Raw genomic sequence first — 20,819 nt, 5'->3', positions numbered from 1 at the left:
ACGTTCAGCACCATGGACAGACCTCCATGGGCGTGACCTTTCTCTTGAGACTCCATGTTTCATAGGACACCAGTTGTTACTTCCTTAATATTTATCTCACTGTGGACACGCTGCTCCACGGCTGATGGCGATTTTCCAAGCATGACTAGTCTACCTTCCTAAACACATCCTTCGTAAGAGCCCCGCATGGAAAGTGGACCTATGAGCTTTACAGGGCACTTGAGGAAGGGGATCGGCCCCAGGGGAAGGGCAGCTCTGCCTCGCTCAGATCAAGCATTTGCCTCACCTCGTTGAGAGACTCTATGCCTGCCTCATGGCAAGCTCAGCATGTTGTGGAGAGCAAAGCTGTAAAAAACTCTATTGTGGACGCCCACACCTATGACATGGAAGTGCCAGCCTGCCATAGGAAGTATTCAAGGCCACGTGGTAATAAGGTGCAGAAGCTGGTTCATGCACTCAAAACCTGTGTTCTTAACAAGTCTCTCTCTCCCTTAGGCCCCCATCTCTCCATCAGTAAAATCAGAATAATAATATTACAGTATTGACAATAATAACAATAATGCCAGCCCACACTAACACGAGGGGAGAAATGATGCATATGCAAGCCTTTGTTAAACTGTCATTTAGCCACCTCCTGGTCCTTCACAACCCCAAGCAGTAGTGAACACCTTCCCCAGTGTCTTTCAGCTTGAAATGACTTCTTTCAATTCTGGTATAAAAATGCCAGCTGTACTTCTAAGTCCAATTGAAAGCTGTTCCCTGTGTGAAACTGTCACTGATCCTTCAGACCTAATTTAAACTGACTTCAGAGCCCATGTTCTTGTTGCATTTATACCTTTGTTTTGAACACTTTCTTGCTTGCTGTGTTTTGCTATTTATGTCTATGACTATCTTCCCAAATGGATTACAACCTTGTTCAACATATGAATCATGTTTTAATTGTCTCTGTATCTCCATCACCTAGGAGAATTCCAATTCATGGCTCATACTCAGTGAATGTTCAAGAAATAAATGCATGACTATTAGAGCTTATACCCTTGTTGGGGGTCCTAGCTATAAGAATAAAATCACAAATAACAGAAGACAGTAGCTTATAAAAGCCAAATGAGTGCTTAACACACCATCTGTTACTCAGTAGGTGATTGATAACTTCTGCTAACCTGATTTTAGATCTTTTGAAACAGTTTCAATAATCTAGAAAAAACTAAGGCATTATTACTTCTTATAAATACACACACACACACACACACACACACAATACTGAAGAGAATGAAAACAAGTCACAAAATCAGAAAAATTAAATGTTTGCAAAACATGTTAAAGGACTGGTATCCAAGGAATTCTTAAAACTCAACAAGAACACAAACAAGCCAATTCAGAAATGTGCAAAAGACCTGAACAAACACCTCACCAAAGAATGCACACTGATGGTAAATACATACTATGAAAAGATGCCAACATCATATACAGAGCTACTTTGGAAGACAGCCTAGTAATTTCTTGCAAAGCTAAGCATATTCTTACCATAGGATCCAGCAATTACACTCCTTGGTATTTGCCTAAATAAGCTAAAAACTTATGTCCACACAAAAACCTGCACACATATGTTTTCAGGAGCTTTATTTATAATTGAAAAAACCTGGAAACAACCAAATGGATAGGTGATGGATAGGTGATGGGAGGGACACAAGGTGATGGATAGGTGATGGATAAATAAACTTCAATAGGTGATGGATAAATAAACTGTGCTGCATCCAGACAATGGCTATTACTCAACACTAAAGATAAATGAGTTATCAAGCCATAAAAAGACATGGAGGAAATGTAAGTGCATCTCATTAAATGAAAGAAGCCAGTCTGAGAAGGCTACACACTGTATGATTCCAACTCTATGACATTCTGGAAAAGGCAAACTATGGAGACAGGAAAAGGATCGATCAGTGGTTGTCAGGGTTGGGGGAAGGGAGGGATGAACAGGTGGAACCCACAGGGTTTTAGGGCAGTGAGACTACTCTGCATGATACTTTAATGGTGGATATGGGTCTTCATACATTTGTCCAAACCCATGGAATGAACACCCAGAGTGACCCTAATGTAAACTATGGGCTTTAGACAATAATATTGTATCAGTGCTGGTTCATCACTTGTAACAAGATGCACACCAATGCAGGATATTCAAATAAAGAAAACTTGTGGCACCTGAGTGGCACAGCCAGTTAAGCATCTTTTTATTCTGGCTCAGGTCATGATCTCACAGTTTGTGGGACTGAGCCCTGCGTTGGGCTCTGTGCTGAAAGAGTGGAGCCTGCTTGGGATTCTCTCTCCCTCTCTCTCTGTCCCTCCCCACCCTGTGTCGTGTGTGTGTGTGTGTGTGTGTGTGTGTGTGTGTGTGTGTGTGTGTGTCTCAAAATAAATCAATAAACAAACATGAAACAAAAATAAGAAGAAGTGGATGTTGGGGGGATAGGTAGAAACTGCACTTTCCGCTCAATCTTTCCATAAATCTAAAACTGCTCTTGGGGCGCCTGGGTGGCGCAGTCGGTTAAGCGTCCGACTTCAGCCAGGTCATGATCTCGCGGTCCGTGAGTTCGAGCCCCGCATCAGGCTCTGGGCTGATGGCTCAGAGCCTGGAGCCTGTTTCCGATTCTGTGTCTCCCTCTCTCTCTGCCCCTCCCCCGTTCATGCTCTGTCTCTCTCTGTCCCCAAAATAAATAAAAAACGTTGAAAAAAAATTAAAAAAAAAAAAAGTAAAACTGCTCTTGAGAAGAGTCTATTAATTTTAAAAACCAGTGCCAGCTGTTCTTACTATCATTATTAATATTATTCAGGACGAACAGATGTTCTGAAGTAGGAGAAAATCCCTGATGAGCCAGCATGTGGACAGGGCTGGCAAGGTGAAAACCTAGACTCATCCCCATTTCAAAGTTCAGGAAAAGGTGGACAGAGGGTCACCTGCCCAAGGACCCAGTGGGATTCAAATTGATCTTGGCTTGACCTTCAAGTGCAAATTCACCCCCTGAGTGGGTAGCGGCCGAGAAGAGTGCTGTGTGACAACAGCCTCTGGGTTTGTGAATGAGTCTGCTGTGTGAGGAGATGGGGAAATGGTCATGAGCCCACGTTTACCATGTGGGAAGAACCACCCAAGCAGATGTGTGTGGCACTCGCCTTTTGTGGAGGAGGCAGTTCTGAGACATCGAATCATCCAAGATAGCAAAGCAGCTGCTATGTGAGGCCAACCTCTCCACAGAGACAGCTGAGCAAAAATCTGAAAGGTTCACGAGACCATTTTTAGGACACAGCTCAAATGTGAAATTCCAGCATGTTTCTCAATAAAGTTGGCACAACAACGGTCAGTTCTCACGTGAGCACGCGAGTCAATGCTGCCATCATGATTACGCTGGGATGAGTGGAAGGGGCCCAAGAGGGACAGTGTTTATCCAGAGCCTCAAGCCTGGAAAACAGAGGAGCCAAGGGCTGGACCTGGATCGAATCACTTTCTACTAAAAGTGTAATATCGCAATGACACTCACAACCCAGATCGTGAGTGGCTGTCACAGCAGAGGCCCTACCACCACCACCGCCACCACCGTCACCTGGCTCCCAAAAGCCATGGCAGCCACAGCACAGCCACATCCTAAGACCAGTTCTTACTGAGTGTGATGGCAGAGCTGTGCCCCCAGTTTATGTGCTGAAGCCCTAATCGCAGCCCCCTAGAATGGGACCTGACGTGGGAACAGGTCTTTGCAGATGTAACTGGTTAAGATGAGTGTCCATCCATTGACTTGTGTCTGCATAAAGTGAGGAGTGTGGAGGCAGTCACACAGGGAGCGCACGGGGTAAAGATGTAGGGGGGCGCCTGGGTGGCGCAGTCGGTTAAGCGTCCGACTTCAGCCGGGTCACGATCTCGCGGTCCGTGAGTTCGAGCCCCGCATCAGGCTCTGGGCTGATGGCTCAGAGCCTGGAGCCTGTTTCCAATTCTGTGTCTCCCTCTCTCTCTGCCCCTCCCCCGCTCACGCTCTGTCTCTCTCTGTCCCAAAAATAAATAAATGTTGAAACATGTAGGGATGATGCCCCCACACACCAAGGACACCAGCAAACCCTGGAAGCTGGGAGGGAGCTCGCTCCACCGACACCTTGATGGTGGCCTTTGAGCCTCCAGAATGTGTGTCGTTCAAGCCTGCTGTCTGTGGTGCTGTTATGGCCACCCCAGGAAGTTAGCACACCAAGGGGGAATGGCCTCTAATGGCAAGGAGGGGCTACCATTTATTTCCCCAAATCTACCAACTGCTCAGAAGGAGAAGGAGACAACAAAGCTTCCAAAACGCATCCCAAGTAAAAGCTGGAGGCTGGGGGAGGGGGGGCACACACAATTCCGCACCCCTCACCGACAGGGAGGGCTTGTGGGCAGCCAGCTCTCTGCACAGGGGCCAGCAGGTGCGGGATGTTCAGTCCACCTGCAGGTTTTCAAGAGAGCACTTCTGTTAAACCCTCTTCCTACCTTTTGCTCTTTGTAGGAAACACTTCTCCTCTTCAAGAGGTGTACTTCAGATCAGTCCTCAAGCCACTCTCTGGAGGAGCCCCACAAGGCCGCAAATAAGGACTTGGCCCAGACCCTCCTCTTGGGTAGTTTATGAAGGTGTAAGTGCCAGACGCGGAGTGCTGGGGAGTCAGGGACCAGCCTCTGCCTCCAAAAAGCACTTACTTACAAAGTAAGACTGAAGGTCCCCAGAGCTCATTTACCTCTAACGCGCCCCTCTGACTCCACTGGTGTGCAGAGCTCCTGCTGTTTACACAAACTTCTGTCCCCTCCCCCACAGGAGACGAGATGGAACAGTAGGGGGACGGGCAAAGGACAACGTGTGGCTGGGTCACACATGCCACAAAACCCACAGGAACATGTGCTCCGCCGGGCAAGAGGAGACCGCCTGGAAACTGCTCCCAGCCTCCAGAGCGTCAGGGGCAGGCCCCCCCAGGCCACCTGCAGCACCACACACGCCGGCCGGGGCAGTTCCCATGGAACATCCCACTTCAGTGCCCCTTCCCACGAACACTTCAGCAAGGTGACCCGACTGATAAACTAGGCCAGAAATTCCCCCAAAGTTTGCACAGCCCTCTCATCTGAAAAAGACTCCTCTCTTTGCCATGCCCACCAGGATGCATGGCCTTTTCTTGCTAAACCCTGGGTCTTTTCCTAAAGGGAGGATGTCTTTCGGGTCTGAGGGCATCAGTGGAGAGCAGCAGAGGAGCGACAGGTGTCCAATGACACAGCCACAAGGATATGCTTGGCCTCTGAGGCCCCCAGTCACCGAGCCACAGGGTAAGGGCTACGGGGGGGGGGGGGGGGGCGCCCATGTGCTTCTCACATGCAATGGACCAGAGCGTGGCTTTGGCATTCTGAATCCACGCAGGATCCCAGTGACAGCCCATTGGTCACTGGAGGCGGAGGTCCCTTTGCTAGAGAGAGTTGAACCTTCTCAGGTGGAAATGGACCAAGACAATTTAACCCCCAAGAATGAACCAGATGACATCTCAAAAATCACCCCACGCCTTACTCATCTGATTACCACAAGGACAAGCGCCAGGAACCTCTCCTTCCTCTCCCAAAAGCCACCTGCTGCCCATCCCCCGTGGAGTCAGCAGCAGATCCAACAGGACAGCTCTTTCCAGCAAGGGGGGTCCCGGGAGCCGACACTTGGCCTGGTTTCCTCGTGGTGAGGGCGTCAAGGCACAGGGACATGGGGCCAGGAGCCACGGGCTGGCCCTGAGGTGGAGGGGGGCCCTCACCCACCCCACTACCACGCCGCATTTCTGACGTTCAGCAGGCGAACTGCGGGCAAATGGCGAACAATGCAGGCCAGAAAAATGTCCCCTTTCCTGCCTCCTGTGACAGCCGATCCCAACTATGGATCCAGGTGCATTCGTGTTCACCCTGAAGGGTGACTGTGTGGGTGGTAACTAGAGCTCGATGTGGCAGACGGTGAAACCTTTCCGCATGCACAGAAGGTAACGGGTCTAGGTAAACCTGGTGCTCTCAGGATTAGTAACTACGTGTGTGGAGTCCACGTAGGCACAAGGCTTGTGGGAGCCGTCTGTCCGAGGAACAGTTCCAGCTACTCCACAAACTGGCCTGCAGGTACCACACACGGGCCCACGTCCCACCACCTCCTCCAAGGAAAGAAGACACTGCAGCTGTCTGCAGTGAGAGGACAACAAACAAAAGATGTTTAGGAAAGTGAGACGTAACACATGCACGGTCCCCAATTCTGAGCTCAGGGGCCAATGTTCACCTGCTTCTGAGCCACTTACTCCCATCTATAGATTCTAGCACTGGTATAAAAATGTTTTTATTATAGAAATTTCTATAAACAAAGGTCTCATAATCTCCGTGGTCATTAGAAGGAAATACACTTTAAAGTGATGATTTCTTGATTGCATTAGCTACAAAACTGTACAATTCCACACAATTCAATAAAGCAGATGATGTGGCTATTTTTTTTTTAATATCCGTTATGGCTTTTAGAATTTTTGATATTCATGGTAACATTTAGAAGGGAATGTGAATTGACACAGCTCAAAGGCAGGAGAGAAAAGTGATCTGGGAGGTTTTTCTAGGGTTTCTACTCAAGAATTGTTTTGGAAGGCTGAAAACCCACCTTGAAAGTGGGTATTGCCTTAACTCAAAATAACGGCTTTGTTATTGGCCTCAACTGTGGACTTCTCCCTCCTCAGGTAACGTAAGCGTCTTTCTGTGATGATCCTGATGATATGAGCTCAGAGGTTCAAGTGGAGAGTGATAATTAATGGAACAGGATTAAAAGTCATAATGTGTCACACAGAAACTCCCTAATTAAATTAATACTGCAACAGCACATTCCCTGAGAAATCACTGCCACTCAGCCAGCAGAGAACACCTTCCAGACAGCTTCCGCAGCTGTTTTCCTTCATCTCCAGCACATGCCTAACACACGCCGTCGGTCACCTTACACGTGTGACATCAGAAGCCAAGATTCCCTGCACTGGCCGGAGCCTGCTGGTGCAGACCGTGTGTGTGTGTTCTGATGCACTGTTAGTGACAATCCCTCTTCTCCAAGACGGCACAAGGGCTAGGACGTTTGTTGGCTCTGATATGTTGCCCGAAGGAAGGCAAGGAGAAGTCACATCAGCGCACCTGCTCAGACACACTGGGCGCCCAGCTGGTGGAGGCTGGGGCCTGCCCTGGAGCGATCCCTGGGGAAGCCTGAATATTAACGAGGACTCTGGAGTTCAGCTTTGAAAAACACTCCTACGTTTGAGGACACAAACATTGATTTCAGTATATCGGGTGGGCACTGGGCGAAAGCGTGTGGGACACTCACAGCAACGAAGGCTTAACAGTGACGTGGACGGAGACTATTACAGCAGGCTGTTTCCTCTCAAAACTGACACATACCACACAGGTCATACAGGAAATGGAGAGGAGGAAGAGAGAGCAAGAATAGGCACCTGGGACTGTCTCCTCTGGACATCGCTGTTCTCCAGTCCGAGCACCTGCGCCACCTGCCTGGGCCGCAGCAACGGCACGACCTGAACGGTAGCACGGCACCTCGAGGATCCCACCCCCCGCCCGTGTGGCTCCCAGCAGCCATTCCTGCCGTCAGCACCCATGCAAGTGCAGATGGACGGGTGTCCTGCGGCCCAGCAGGAATCAACACCTCCCTGCCGGGTCCACACCTAGCTCCCTGTGCCCACATGCCTGCCACCTCATTTGGCTTCTGGAACAACATCAGAAGAGCACCCTGCTTTTTTGAAGAATCCCTTCCTTGGTTAAATACGTGGGTGATTCACTGAAGTCTGCATGTATATGAAAGATGAATAAGGAAAACATATCTAAAGTACACACACACGCACACACCTGGAGCCTGTATGCCACACACTGTCCTAGAAGGCTGGGAAATATTCAAAGTTATTTAAAGAGGGATGAATTTTAAAATTGGAATAGGTGCAAAAGGAGGTGGAATAAGAGGAACGGGAAAACGAGACGCAGTGAGGAGGGAACAGGACGCTTGTGGCTCTATTTGTGGAAAGCGCCTAACGGGGAAGAGAATCTGAGGGGCTCTTTCCTTGCGCACATCCAGGAGCAAATGTTCTGCTGAATCGGATACTGGACGACTCATGCTTGGCCCACGTGATGCCCTTCGGCCTCCAGAAGCAGCCGCAGGTGGGTCAGAGAGGGCAAGGTGGAGCCTCCCACGCCCACCCACAGAGAAGGGGTGTCACTGGGAAAGTCAAGGAGAGTGGAGCTTGAGCAGAGCACTTATTTGTGTTAGATTTCTTCAGGCTTCAAGCAAAGGAGTGGATGCTTCTCTCCCCCACCAGGAGAAGGTGATGGGTGGGTTCAGTTAGTGCTGGGTTGCTCCAGAAGATGACAGCTGTATCGTCACACAAAAGCTGAACTGGAGACCACTGCTCATCACCCCCTCCACCTCTGCTGTGCAACTGGGCCACGGGCAGTGGAAAATGGAGGCCACGCACGGCCAGCCCACGGTGCCCGTGAGAAGGCACTGTGCCTCGCATGCAGACCCACCAGGATGCTCGTCACGCAAATGACATCCTGACCTTGACTTCCCCTGCAACACACTGTCTGCTAGAGTGTCTGTGATGATTTTAGAGGCGTCCCTCTGAATATCAGCTCAATTGCAAAGGGGTGCCCATGGTCCTTGGTGCCGGGACAGCGCACTTCAACACTGAGCGGCGGGTCCTGGCTCCTGGGAGTGACAGCACATGGTTCCGCCCGGCCTGGCCTGTCGCGAGCTGCAGAACCATTCCCCTCGCAGGAAAGGTCAAAGCCATCCTTCCTGGGATCACGTCTGTTCATTCACCCTGACTTCAGCTGGGGGGAGCCAGGGGGAAGACAGTTACAGGCTAACTTCCCCCAGCCCCCATTTCCTTTTCTGTGAATGAAGGGAAATTGAAACAAGAGAAGAGACTTGTGCCTTTTCCTCCAGACTTTTATTCAGAGTGTGAGGAACCAGAGCAAGAGTACAGAGCACAGCCTCAGCCTGCCCTCCGGCCATCTCCACGGCTCACCAGGGACACAAGCCTGAAGGCCACGTCTTCACCGCAGATTTGCAGGGTTCCTGCGAGCAGTGGGTGGTAGGGGAGGGATCGCCCCCCATGCTGGCGGAGAATCCACACGGCTTCGTCTACAGCAGAGCACGCTCTGCCCCATGGCTGGGCTCGTTTCCCCGTCGCTGGGACTTCTCAGCCCCATTTTTGCAGTGTTGTGTCTCCTCCCTGGAATCTACCACCAGTTAAGGAGGAAGGGGAGGCTCTCCCCAGGAGCCCTAAAACCACCTCCAGTAAGTCACCTCCTCCCCCAAAGCAAGGACACAATCCAGCAGGAAGGCCAAGGGAAGGATTGTGGTGGTTTACCAATCTGTCTGGGTGCAGAGGCAAGACATGAACCAGCTCATGACATGAAGTGATTTCAGGAAGAAGCTTCTGGATTTGCAAAGAGTACCGGAACACGCACAGGGTCAGAAAGACACATTATCAAGTACAAGAAGAAAACATCTGCAAAACTAAATGTGTGTTTATTGTACTCTGACTTGAAAACCCTTGCTTCCTTCCCACGGCTACAACTGTGTGTGTGTGCATATGAATATGTGTGTGTACATGTGAGGTATGCATGCATGTGTGTGTGGATATGAGGTGTGTGCATGTGCATTGAGTGTGTGTGCATGTGTATGTGTGTGTGTACATGTGAGGCGTGTGTGTACGTGTGCATGTCAGATGTGTGCATGTTTGGGTACAGGTGAGGTGTGTGTGTGTGTGTGTGTGTGTGTGTGCATATGGATGTGAGGTATGTGTGTGTGCACTGAGTGTGTGTGTTTACATGTGGGCATGAGGTGCGTGTGTGTGCGTGTATGCGTGTGTGTGTGTGTGTGTGTGTGTGTGTGTGCGCGCGCGCATATGAGGTGGGAGGTCAGTCTGGCAAAGAGGCCGCCCAGCCAAGGTCACGTCTTCCCTGAATGCTGGTGGGCTCCCACTCAATCCTACATAAATACCGAAAGCGCCACATCACACGCCATGCCCTCGGACAGCACTTGGCACTAACCAAGCAGCAGTGAGTAGAGAGCTGGTCGTTCCCGTATTGATCATATTTACGGTACATAGTAGCCTATTAAATGTAAGGCTCAAAATATGACACATCGCTATGCACGAACGGTGGTGTTTTTAACAAAAGACAGGGCCATGGCGAAAAAACAGTAAACCTGCAGGGAGGAGAGAATGAGGCTCGGTGTCTCTCCAACACTTTGATCCCATCATTGTCTCTCTAACGAAACTCCAAGTCCAAAGTCACTTAGCCTCACCTTCCCCAGTCCCTCCAGCTCCAACAGGCTGGAGGACGGACCGCGTTCTTCTCCATCCTTTGTGGACCCTCGTCTGGACAGACAAGCCTGGGGGCTGGGAAGGGGGTGTGGACAGTGTCTGGGAGGCCGGCGCGTGCTGGGAGGGGGGCTTCCCGCCCTCCCGGCGGGGGCAGGGTCCCCATGCGCCCTGCTTGCTGTGTCCTCTGCTCACCTGTGTGTCCACACCAGCCTCCCCCCGTCCCCACGTCACCACCCTCCATCAGCAGGGACAAACCAGCACAGCGTCCGGAGACGGAACTACTGCTGCCCAGTGATAAAACATTAGGCCGATCGAAGGGGCCTCGGTTTTCTTGTCTGCAAAATGGGCACGGGCACAGGGGTGGGCAGGACTCGTGGGTTAGCAGCTGGGTGACAGCGCAGCACGACTTTGCCATCTCGGGATGGTCCTCCCACAGCCACGCATGGCCCCACTGCCCTGTCCACGAGACGCAGTGCCCCCGAGGATGGACCCCACACACATCACCTCCCCTGACGAAGGCGCTAGCTGGCCTGTGACAACTGAGGAACCCTGATTCACCAGAAATCCCACACTGACAGGGCTGTGCTGGCTGCTGTGACCTGACTCTCAGTGGGCGTCCCGTCCTGAACCCTCACTTCTGCATCATGGAGAATACTGAGGGGAGCGTCTCGGCCGTCTGGATTGACACCTCTGGCAGGACACGGAGACGGTGTGTGGTCCAGCACACCCAGAAGGTCAACAGAGAGAGGCCCCATCAGAGCCATCCACCCGCTGTGGACAGGACAGAACGGTAAGGGGCGAGTCATGATGAGCCCAACGTAACCACCACACAAAGGCCGGCGTGGGGCGTGGGGCGTGGGGCGTGGGGCGTGGGGCGTGGGGCGTGGGGCGTGATGCAGAAGCGACGGAACCACGGAGCTACTGCTGAGAGAGGCTGGTGCGGTTGAAGCAAAAGAAGTTTGCACGTTTCACGGGTTCCAGACTGGATGGCGCGGGTGGGGGCAGAGCTCACCACGGCCCGATAGGGACCTGCCAGGGACAGTCCCCTCCCTCCCCCTGCAGCCGCTGCAGACAGCAGCTACCCCAAACCAGGTGACCTGCAGCCTTCCCAGCGGCGGGGACACAGCACGCCACACGTGCGGCCTGAAGGCGAGGTGGGGTGTGTGTCCTTCCCCACTCCATCCTGACGGGGAGCCAATGCACAGAGCCGGGCCCCCGGGCAACCCCAACTGCAACCGGGGGGAACACCGCCTGCACACAACACCCATGGGAGCCTTTGAGGCGGATGCGACACCCCAGCCGAGCCCGCCCGCCTGCCCCTCTGGGTTCTCAGGAAGGAACCCCACAAGGTGCCACCCTTTACTCAGACCAGGAGGACGGCTGACAGTCTGCGAAAGCGCAGAACTCTGGGTTCCCTGGGGAACCCTGTAAAAGCACTTGGGGGCTCGGGTAACAAAGACTCTGTAGGAACAATCAGGTCCTTAAGAGGAGAGCCAGGATGGAGACAGAGGGCAGTCTGTCTGAGTCTGGAAAGTGTCTGTGAGTGTCTGTGGGGCAATCAGATAAAGACAAGGCAGACTCGAAATCCTTCCCATGATCCCCCGTGCACGTCGTAATTAATGAGAGGAGTGTTCTTAAGGCACGGGACTGCAACCCCCAGAAGCCCTCCTCCCCTGCCACCAGATTTAGAAGCAAAACGCTTCATGGAGTTCGATAAATGACAGAAACAGAAGATTCCTGCCAAAATACGTCGCTCTCCCTGAATGCAGTGCGTTTTTAACAAACCTATGTGGACGAGAAGGCCATTTCACAATTAGTTTTCTCTAAAGAGAAATGTTGACTTTTTTCCTGAGGCGAGTCAGATGAAGACTGCTAAATTTACTACCAGTGATTATCCCGAAATAATCACGAATAAGATAATGACCCCACGATCAAATTTCTGGCAACTGCTGTATCTTTGAAAATAACTTCCTGAGTCAGAGTTTCAGACACAAGCCTTGCTGAGCACTGGCTATGTGCACAGATGCCAGGAATGAGTAACTTTGCGTTTTAAATGCAGGGGGTGCAGAAAGGAAGCCCCGGGTAGCATGTGGACGTGTGTTTATTCAGAAATACCCTGTACATGTTGTGTACGCTGTGTGGAGGTGTCTACTTTCAACTCAAGGCCCACACACACCACGAAGACGGTGAATCCATAGCATGCTTTAGAACTTCCTTCCGCACCTCCTGGGGCACGTGCAGGGCTGTCCCGGGCGCTCACCCCCTACTGCCCCATAGCTGGGGTCTCTAAACGAGGTGCGTGGACGTGTGTGCAGGTGCGTGCGTGGTCATTTTATTCCCCCTAATAGACATTTGTGCCACTGCAGCATACGGAGGCTGAAAGGAGAGAGGAGATGTTCTCCAAGAACCGTCCATGCGGCTGGCGTCGCAGCAACCACATCCCAGCTGCACTGACACTGTATTTTCTGGAGAATGTCAGTCTAATCCACTAATGCAAAGACTCACTCACTTAAGAAAGCTACCAGATTAAACAGTATTGAAATACAAGTGACATTGCTTTGGAAAACAGAAAGTGCTTTGAGGTTATTGATGCTGGTTTAATAAAATCAGAGTGGAGAACCAAAGCTTCTCTGCCAAAGCACACTACCCCCAAACGGCACTCAAGTTGGGGAAGATCTGATGCGGTCACCTTTAGGGAACGGGGCGTCCATCTCGCAGTGACGTGTTTCCAATCTGAACACCGCTACATCGCTTATTTTTAGGTTATTCGCTTTTGCTTTAGCCGTAAATAAATTGAAGCAAGTTGTTTAAAAATGCGGTATTCGATGCTTGCAGAAACTTACTGGATTAGTGCCAAGGATGGGCCAGGGTCAGGCTGGGCAATCTCCTCAGCCCCGGGCAGCCGTCTGCTCTCCCTGACTGAGACCTTTCCCCCGGTGCAGCCACTGCCAGTGAGAGCCCCGCTTCCTTGCTGCGTCCGGGGGAAGCGTTCCACCCTGCGTGCGAAGCCCCCGTGCAGTGACGAGTGGTCCTGGGCAACTACCTGTTGCTAAGTACAGCGTGAGTCACAAAGCCAGGGAAGTCCCACTGACGGGTTCTCTTGTCTGAACAAATTAAAGGGCACGAAATCTTCCACATAACACGAAGTCTGAGCTTTGGGGGCAGAATTATGAATGAAGAAGTCAACATTCACCTACATGTGGGCAAACCAATAACATCTGAGTGGACATGCTCAGTTCTGTAGGGAGTATAACACCCACAGAGTAGGCGTCGTGGTCATTTATGAGAGGAACTTTCAAAACCAGCTACTGCCTGATGCCCGAGTTAATAACATACCCTTTATGGACGCTCTCTTTCACTAGGAAGGAGCCGGCCCCTACTATTTAGAGGTGTGCGCGTTTCCGCACAAGGTAAAGAAAGCACATAAAAAAATGCTAGCAAAGCAGGACAAGAAACAGAAGCAGCAGCAGCCCCCTCAGGGGACGGCTCGAGCCGCCCGCTCAACGCGCTCGAGGCACGTAGTCCCCTGGCTTCAAAGTTCCCTCCGGCGAAGCCTCCTCGGGGGTCAGGGCGGGAGGCCCAGGGGCCCGCGGGGACCCCAGTCAGAGCGCGTGCCCGGGGGCCTCCTCGAAAACCTCAGCAATTCCCACCACGGTCCAACGCCGTCACCTCTGAGGGGACGCGGGACCGCTACCTGCTCGGCACTCAACGCCGGAGTCTCCTGCCTTTGAAGAGGTTTCGGTTTTCATGGCACGCAGGGCAGCCGCCTAGCACCTCCCGGAAAGCTCTCTCCTTCTCTGCCAGCCCACTGAATGCAGCTGGTAAGCGGCACAGACCCTCGCTGCGCTAGGCATCACAAAGGAAGCTGTCTTCCCAGGCTTCCTTCTCCCCCTCGCTTGCACACGAACGCACGGGTGTTAACAACCACAGGTCCCTGGATTCGCTCATTCCCAAAGGGGCGCTGAACCAGCGGCGAGACCGATGCGTCCTTGCTGTCATAAACGGGGGCGACCAGAGTAGTTCCTGCATTACAAAGTGCTCTGGGGCTCGGCCACGACGGGAATAATGGGTAAATGGAGACTGAACTCGCGCTCTAGGATTACAGCGGTGTAGTTGTGGACTGCTGGGCGAGACCTCTCCCCCACACCCTCCGTGCCAATTAAGACGCTCCCGGGATGGCAGTGACTGTGTCCCCAGCTGCTGCCGGCACGGCAGCCGAGAGACAGGAGCATTTTACTTATAAAGGCAGGTGCGGCCCGGGGCCCGGAGGGAGGGCAGTGAAAAGCCGTGGTGCAAAGTACGGAGAGGCGAGCCGCTCCCGGAGGTGAGCCACCACATCCGTGCAAGCACACAGCCAGGCAGGAAAAGTAAGAAATGAGTCATCCTGGACTTACCGAGGCAGGGTTCCCGCTGCTCTGCTGGCCGCATCCAAATGCAAACAGCAGGCGGCTTCTCAGCAAACGGGGAGACGTGCGCTCGGAGAAAAGGTCCGAAATCACCGCCACGGGAGAAGGCCAGAGGCGACGGAGTGTGTGTCCGGGGACCTGGCCAGTCACAGCCGGGGCTGGCCGGCCACAGGGCTCTGCCAGACAAGTGCACTGCAGCACGGTGGCCTAGGGTTGCAATGCATGTCCCATATATTCAGGCATAACAGAAAACACGGATCTGGAGTGCTCTGCATGTGGATGTGGGGGCCGCCTGGCACAGAGCAGCAGAGGGAGGCTCTCTGCTCCTAACGGAATTAGCCACGGAGACGGACGCCTTAATTCCATGCAGTGCTATCCCCCAGGATATCAATTACAGAAAGCAGGTGCCTCTATCTCCTGTTTTTTCAGATAAATGTCTATAATCTCATTTCACAAATGATCCCTATTTAGACAGGAGCCACCTATTGTGATGATATCATTTGCTCTAGTAGCCATAAATGGACAACTTCCTAGGGAGCGTCACTGCTCTGGCGACACGGGTCTTTATAAACGTGAGCGTGCGTGGCGTTCGGAGGCCCGTCCGCCAGGCAGCTTCTACTCCTGACGCGGAATGCTCCCCATCTCCAAAGTTACAGCAGGAGAGGAGAGCCTCCCCTCAAATGGCTTGTGCGCCTCTGGACACCTCCTCCCGGGGGACAGTGCCAGTTCTGCCAGGGAGGGGAGGGGTGGGCGTGGGAGGGGGCATACCGGCACCTGTCTGTCACACGACCCCTCCACCCACCTCCATGACAGCCCCCGAAAGAGAGGAATGGGCCACTTTCCGCTGCAGCAAAGGTCTGGGCCCCGTGGCCGGTGCCCTTTAAGGCACCGGGACTGTGTCCTGCTTGGACACACCTCACCCTCCGAAACTCCAGTCAGAGGTGGGACCAAAACCCGGAGAGGTAGTGTCCAGGGAGGCTGAGATCCCTCCAGGATCCATGCATGGAGACTATGTCACTAAAGCCGGGTTCCCACCCCGCCAAGCGGCTGTCGGGGAACGTGTGGAATCGCCCCTGAGAGACTATTTATAAAAACCTTCGGCTTCGTCATCACGTGTGCCCACAAAGAGAGGATGGCAAGAATCCAGTGCAAAGGAAGATGCCCGAAGCTGAGTGGCCACGTGGAGATAGTAAGGGAGGCATTCAGGCAGATTTCACAATACAATCTCCCGAGATTTCCCCTGCTCTACTCTGGAGACAGGGACAGGGCAGCGGGAGAAGACAGGGTTTGCACCACACTGTTCACCGTTAATAAGACTGATTAGCGAATGAAGACCTCAGGTTTACTAAATTACACCAGCATATCACTGCGAAACGTCCCACGGGCCAGCGTGGATGCTCTGGGGTGCCAGGGGTTTCTGTCAGCATGAGTCCTGACCAACTCCCAACCCAAGTCTCCAGGGATGGAGACAGAGTGAGCCTGTGGTGGGCCTGCCTGTGCCCCCGGGAGACAGCGCTGAGGGTCCCACAACACAGGGGTGTCCATGATGCCGAGTAGGATTACAGGATTACCCAAGTGGATCGGGACTCTGAGCCTCCTTCCCAAACGAGTGAACTCCCAGTAAGCAAACCCCACCAGAGTCTGCTCCAGCAACGTGCCGGGATGCCTCAAGGAGCAGCAGCGTGGGGCCTGACCTCGGCGCGTTTCTGGAGCCTGCATCCAGAGCCGGGAGAGCCCTGCAGACAGAGGGCGGCCTCCACGGCTTACTGACGTGTCGAGTGAATCACCCCGTGGGGACATCACCTGTACCACTGGGAGGGGTGGACAGCGTCCCCCAAATCTACGTCCACATGGCCCTCAGAATGTGGCCTTATTTGGAAGTAGGGTCTCTACAAATGTAATTAAGGATCTTGAGATCCAGTCACTGTGTATTAAAATCCACTGTGCACCACATGCCATGGCGAGCAGGTGGGCATCCTTCCTAGGGAAGAGAGGACACAGAGAGGAAGGGACAAGCCAGGGGAAGGGAGAGCCTGGTCCTCCCCCGGGGCCTCAGCAGGAAGCAGAGCCACCCACACCGTGACCCCTGCCTTCAAATGCACCCATAGGAAACATCTGTGGTTCTCAGCCCCAAGTCCCAGCCTTGTTAGGGCAGCCCCAGGAAATGAAGGCAGCCGTGTATACCCCGAAAACACTCCAGTGTTTACCCTGCAGCCGGTTCCTGACCCAGAGCCTTGATCGCTGATGTCCTGAGGGGACTCTGCAAGTCCAGGCCCAGCACCCCACAATGGAAGCTGCCCCCTGGATCACCAGAGGTCCCAGCAGCTCTGCCGGCCGTCCAGCCGTCTTTCCCGCCATCTTGCTGGCCCCCCAAAGCCTGTAAGCACCTTTGAAAACTCCCACTTTGCATACAAGCGATTTATGCTGCTAATGCCAACAGAATCATCGTGACCCGTGGTCCCTGTACCTGTGTCCGCCAAGCCCCTATGTCCCCACCGGTTACAGAGGCGAGTCCACAGCTCCTGCACCAGCACAGGGAAGCACGTGGCACTCAGGTGAGGGTCTGCAGCCCACTCCCGATGACACACACAGAGGGCACATCACATGCTGGGACAGTGGTGCAGATGAGGAAGCAGACAAATGCTGTGGCTCTGTGGACAGCACGGCCTGAGCTGCGCAGCCACTCACCCGCAAAGTTTCTACTCTGTGAATGTGTCTTCTCTTCCACGTGATTTTCTTAATCACATTTCCTTTTCTCTAGCTCACTTTATCGTAAGTAAACAGAGCATATGATATATACAGCACACAAAATATGTGTTCATCGGCTGTTATCATCAAGGCTTCTGGTCAATAGTGAAATGTTAGTAGTTACATTTTGGAGGAGTCAAAGCTGTATGTGGGTTTTCGAATGCACAGGGGCTGGTACCCCAGGCTGCGCACTGATCAAGGGTCAGCAGACGTCTACCCACAGGCTGAAGTGGGAGGGCCAGGGCAGCTGGCAGGGCAGCCTTTGGGGCCAACGCTGGGACCACAGGAGATGGGGTGGAGGGAACATCACAGGGTGACAGATCGCCCCCAGAAGCAGATGGAGATAGGGGTCGAGGACGGAGGGGAGTGTCCCAGGAAACTTGGGGCTGGTCAGGGCCCAGCCCGGGGCACAGGGAGTCCTGTGGCAGTCCCTCCACAGGACAGGAGCTCTGTGTGTGTCCTCAGAAGGAGAGGCTGTCTTGAGTGAGACCGTCGACTGCCAAACGAAGGCTCGCCGCAATGGATTTATAGTTTCCGACTTTATTAGCGCTTTTGGGGTAGACACAGGTGGGATCATTACCACGGGAAATGGGCATCCAGCTGTGTTAGGTCACCTGCATGCGGCACAGCCAAGTCTGAGGAGGGGTCCTTAACTGCCACGTCTAAGGCCGTACGATCTTACATATTGTCTGAACACCGAGCTTTGTCACAAGGGACTAAGGCACTGTCATTAAGACCCAAGTCAAGGACAGGTCGAACCCCCGCACATGAGGACTAGGAAAGTCCATGTTACCATGCCCTCTCCGTCAGCGTGGACTCACCTTGATGGAGCACACATGGCCACCAGGTTGTGCCAATGCCACCCGAGACGTGAGAACGGCCGTCCAGACGGACGTGCGGAGAACGGTGCCCACGGACCCAACTGGATTTCATAACCTAATGTGGGCCACACTGCCAGTCTGTGGCGTGTGGCTAGGCTGGGGCCTGTGTTGGCCAGCACTCTCCAGAGACACAGAGCTGGCAGAGAGACAGAGATGTGGGGATAAGAAGAACAGATTTGTTACAGGAAGGGCTCACATGGTTATGGACCCTGGAAGTCCCACTGACCACATCTGCAGACGGAGAAGTCAGCCCGAGTCTGACGGCCTGGGAGCCATGGGGGGCGGGGGGGGGGGGGCAGGACAAGGTGGATGCTGCCCCTTCCTCTGTGTTTCAGTCCTATACAGGCCCCCAGCAGGTGGGAGGCCAGGGAGGCTTCCTCCGCACAGACCACCGATTCCGGCACTGGTTTCTCACAGACACTGCACAGCAGGCCCAGAAACACGGTCTCACCAGCAAGCCCGGTCCCAGGCAAGGTGACCCATGAATCGAGCTTCACGGGTCCATTCGGGAAGTCAGGCCTATTCCCTAGCTAGGAGGAAACAGCCACAACCTTGGACAGCACCAGCTACATTCCAAAAGGAGGGATTTAACAAAACACCAGAATGACACCCATAGCCAGTCAGTTAAGCCAATGCCCCAGGACAACTCGGGCCAGAGTCACTCCCTGGCCCCACGGGACCCTGACTGTGGACACAGAGAAGCTATGTGTGCAGCTCTGTCCTCTCAAAACTGCAACGACTACCCAGAGCACGCCCTCCCTGGACTTCCCTCCACAACCACACACTCTGGGGCTTTACGCCCGAGTCCTCACGAGGAGCCAAGGACCCAGAACTGGGAGAGCAGCGAGACCGGCTGCCTGCACCTCTTCTGCTACTCCAGCCTCCAGCAGCAAAGTGTCACAAGTACTGCGTTTCACCCCATTAAATGAGAGGTTATCTTTCCTTCTGTTTCCTGTGTAGTGCATGTTAACCCCTGGTGTTAGTATCAACCGCATGGTCACAATTCTCGAAGATGAAAGGACACCAGCCGTCTGCAAACCAATCTCACTCAGAGCCGATCAGACCCAGAGGCTGTGCTGTGTGTGGCCCCAGCCACCACCCCCAGGGCTCTGCGGGTATTCAGAACAGAGATGCCTCATCTTCTTTCAGAGAGAGACACAGGCCGGCTAGCAAGTTATGGAGACAACAGAGACACTGTGGAGTTTTGAGGCACGTCACTTATGTCCACAGAAGGGAAGACTGGGCCATCAATGATTACACTCTTGTCTACACAACGGTCATGACGGACAACAGTTCGGCCAAACTGAAAACAAAGGCAGAGCCGGGACCTCTGGGTTAACGCGAACCTCCACCCAGATCACCCCGTGAGGGTTCGAACTGTAACTCATTCCTGTTGTCCAGTTAGCTCTGCCAGCGCGAACCGCTGACTTCGATCTGTCTTCCCACACGTACACCCATGGGGGACTCTGCAGCTCCCGGGTGAAGACCTGCACAGGCCCGAAGGTGAAAGTCTGCAGTGATAATGTCACAACTCCAAGGCACTGTCCAGGTGCAGACGCGGCTCCGGCAGCCACTTATCACACGGGATCTGGATGATGCTCCCAGGCTCACGAGTTCTCAGCTTCAACAATCACATCATTTGCTTCTTCAAGGGGATTTGTCCTCATGACATTTTACCTCCACGCTCTGGTCGTCTTCAGTAGAAAACGGAGGCACAAAGGATTAGTCAGGGATTATAGTTCACCTCCTAGGTACCGTCGGGCGTCACGGCACAGCCAACATCGGCACAGGGATTTCTGAGCTACGGGGGCTGGGCCCCATCAGAGCTCAGTACTTCTGGAGGGCCTGTCCGCCACGCTCCGATGGACTCCAAATTCAGTGTTAACTCCAGCACAATGCTCGCAAGACTCCCACCATCAAAGCCAGGGTGGTGGCGGGGGGTGGGGGGGGGAGCGGCAAGGGTGCTCAGCGACCTGGAGGCCGCTGCATCATGCACGTGGGGGTCCTGCTCACTGGGAGAAACGCAATTCTTTTCCCCAGCTTGGAAACAAGATCTATTTGGAAATGGTAACATAAGTAGGAAGTGATCATCTTAATGGCATCTATAAAACACGTTTTCTTTATCTGGGGGAAAAAAAACAATAGCCTTCACAACACAGTTATTTCTCGGGTGTTAAATCGCCAGCACCAATTTAACTCTGCTAGCACTATAGCAAATGGAGAACAAAGAATAACTCCTTGAAGTACATATCAAGACACAAGAAGATCCTAAAATTAAAACAAGAAAAATACACACACACACACACACACACACACACACACACACACACACACACACAAAACAGGATGGGGCCTCTGGGTGGCTCAGTCAGTGAAGCGTCCGACTTCAGCTGAGGTCATGATCTCACAGTCC

The 20,819-nt window shown here is 53.0% G+C and overlaps 1 protein-coding gene across 7 annotated transcripts in view; it reads right to left on the bottom strand.

Moving 5' to 3' along the window:
- The window catches only part of DLGAP2 (DLG associated protein 2), a 781,526-nt gene that overhangs the window by 479,332 nt on the left and 281,375 nt on the right, over positions 1-20,819 (bottom strand). For 2 of the 7 annotated variants that reach the window (XM_086703049.1, XM_086703054.1), the window contains exon 1: positions 14,766-15,092. The exons of the other annotated variants lie outside the window; for them this stretch is intronic. In XM_086703049.1, the coding sequence (XP_086559175.1) occupies positions 14,766-14,799 (34 nt within the window). In that variant the 5' untranslated portion in view covers positions 14,800-15,092. Of the gene's footprint in view, positions 1-14,765; positions 15,093-20,819 lie in introns of those variants that run through there. 7 annotated transcript variants of the gene reach the window in all.

The sequence above is a fragment of the Puma concolor genome, chromosome B1, assembly GCF_028749965.1.
Source record: "Puma concolor isolate L17-30 chromosome B1, mPumCon1.1.hap2, whole genome shotgun sequence".
NCBI classification, from domain to species: Eukaryota; Metazoa; Chordata; class Mammalia; order Carnivora; family Felidae; genus Puma; species Puma concolor.
Note: the sequence above shows the minus strand (reverse complement) of the source record. Positions and strands in the feature narration are given on the sequence as shown.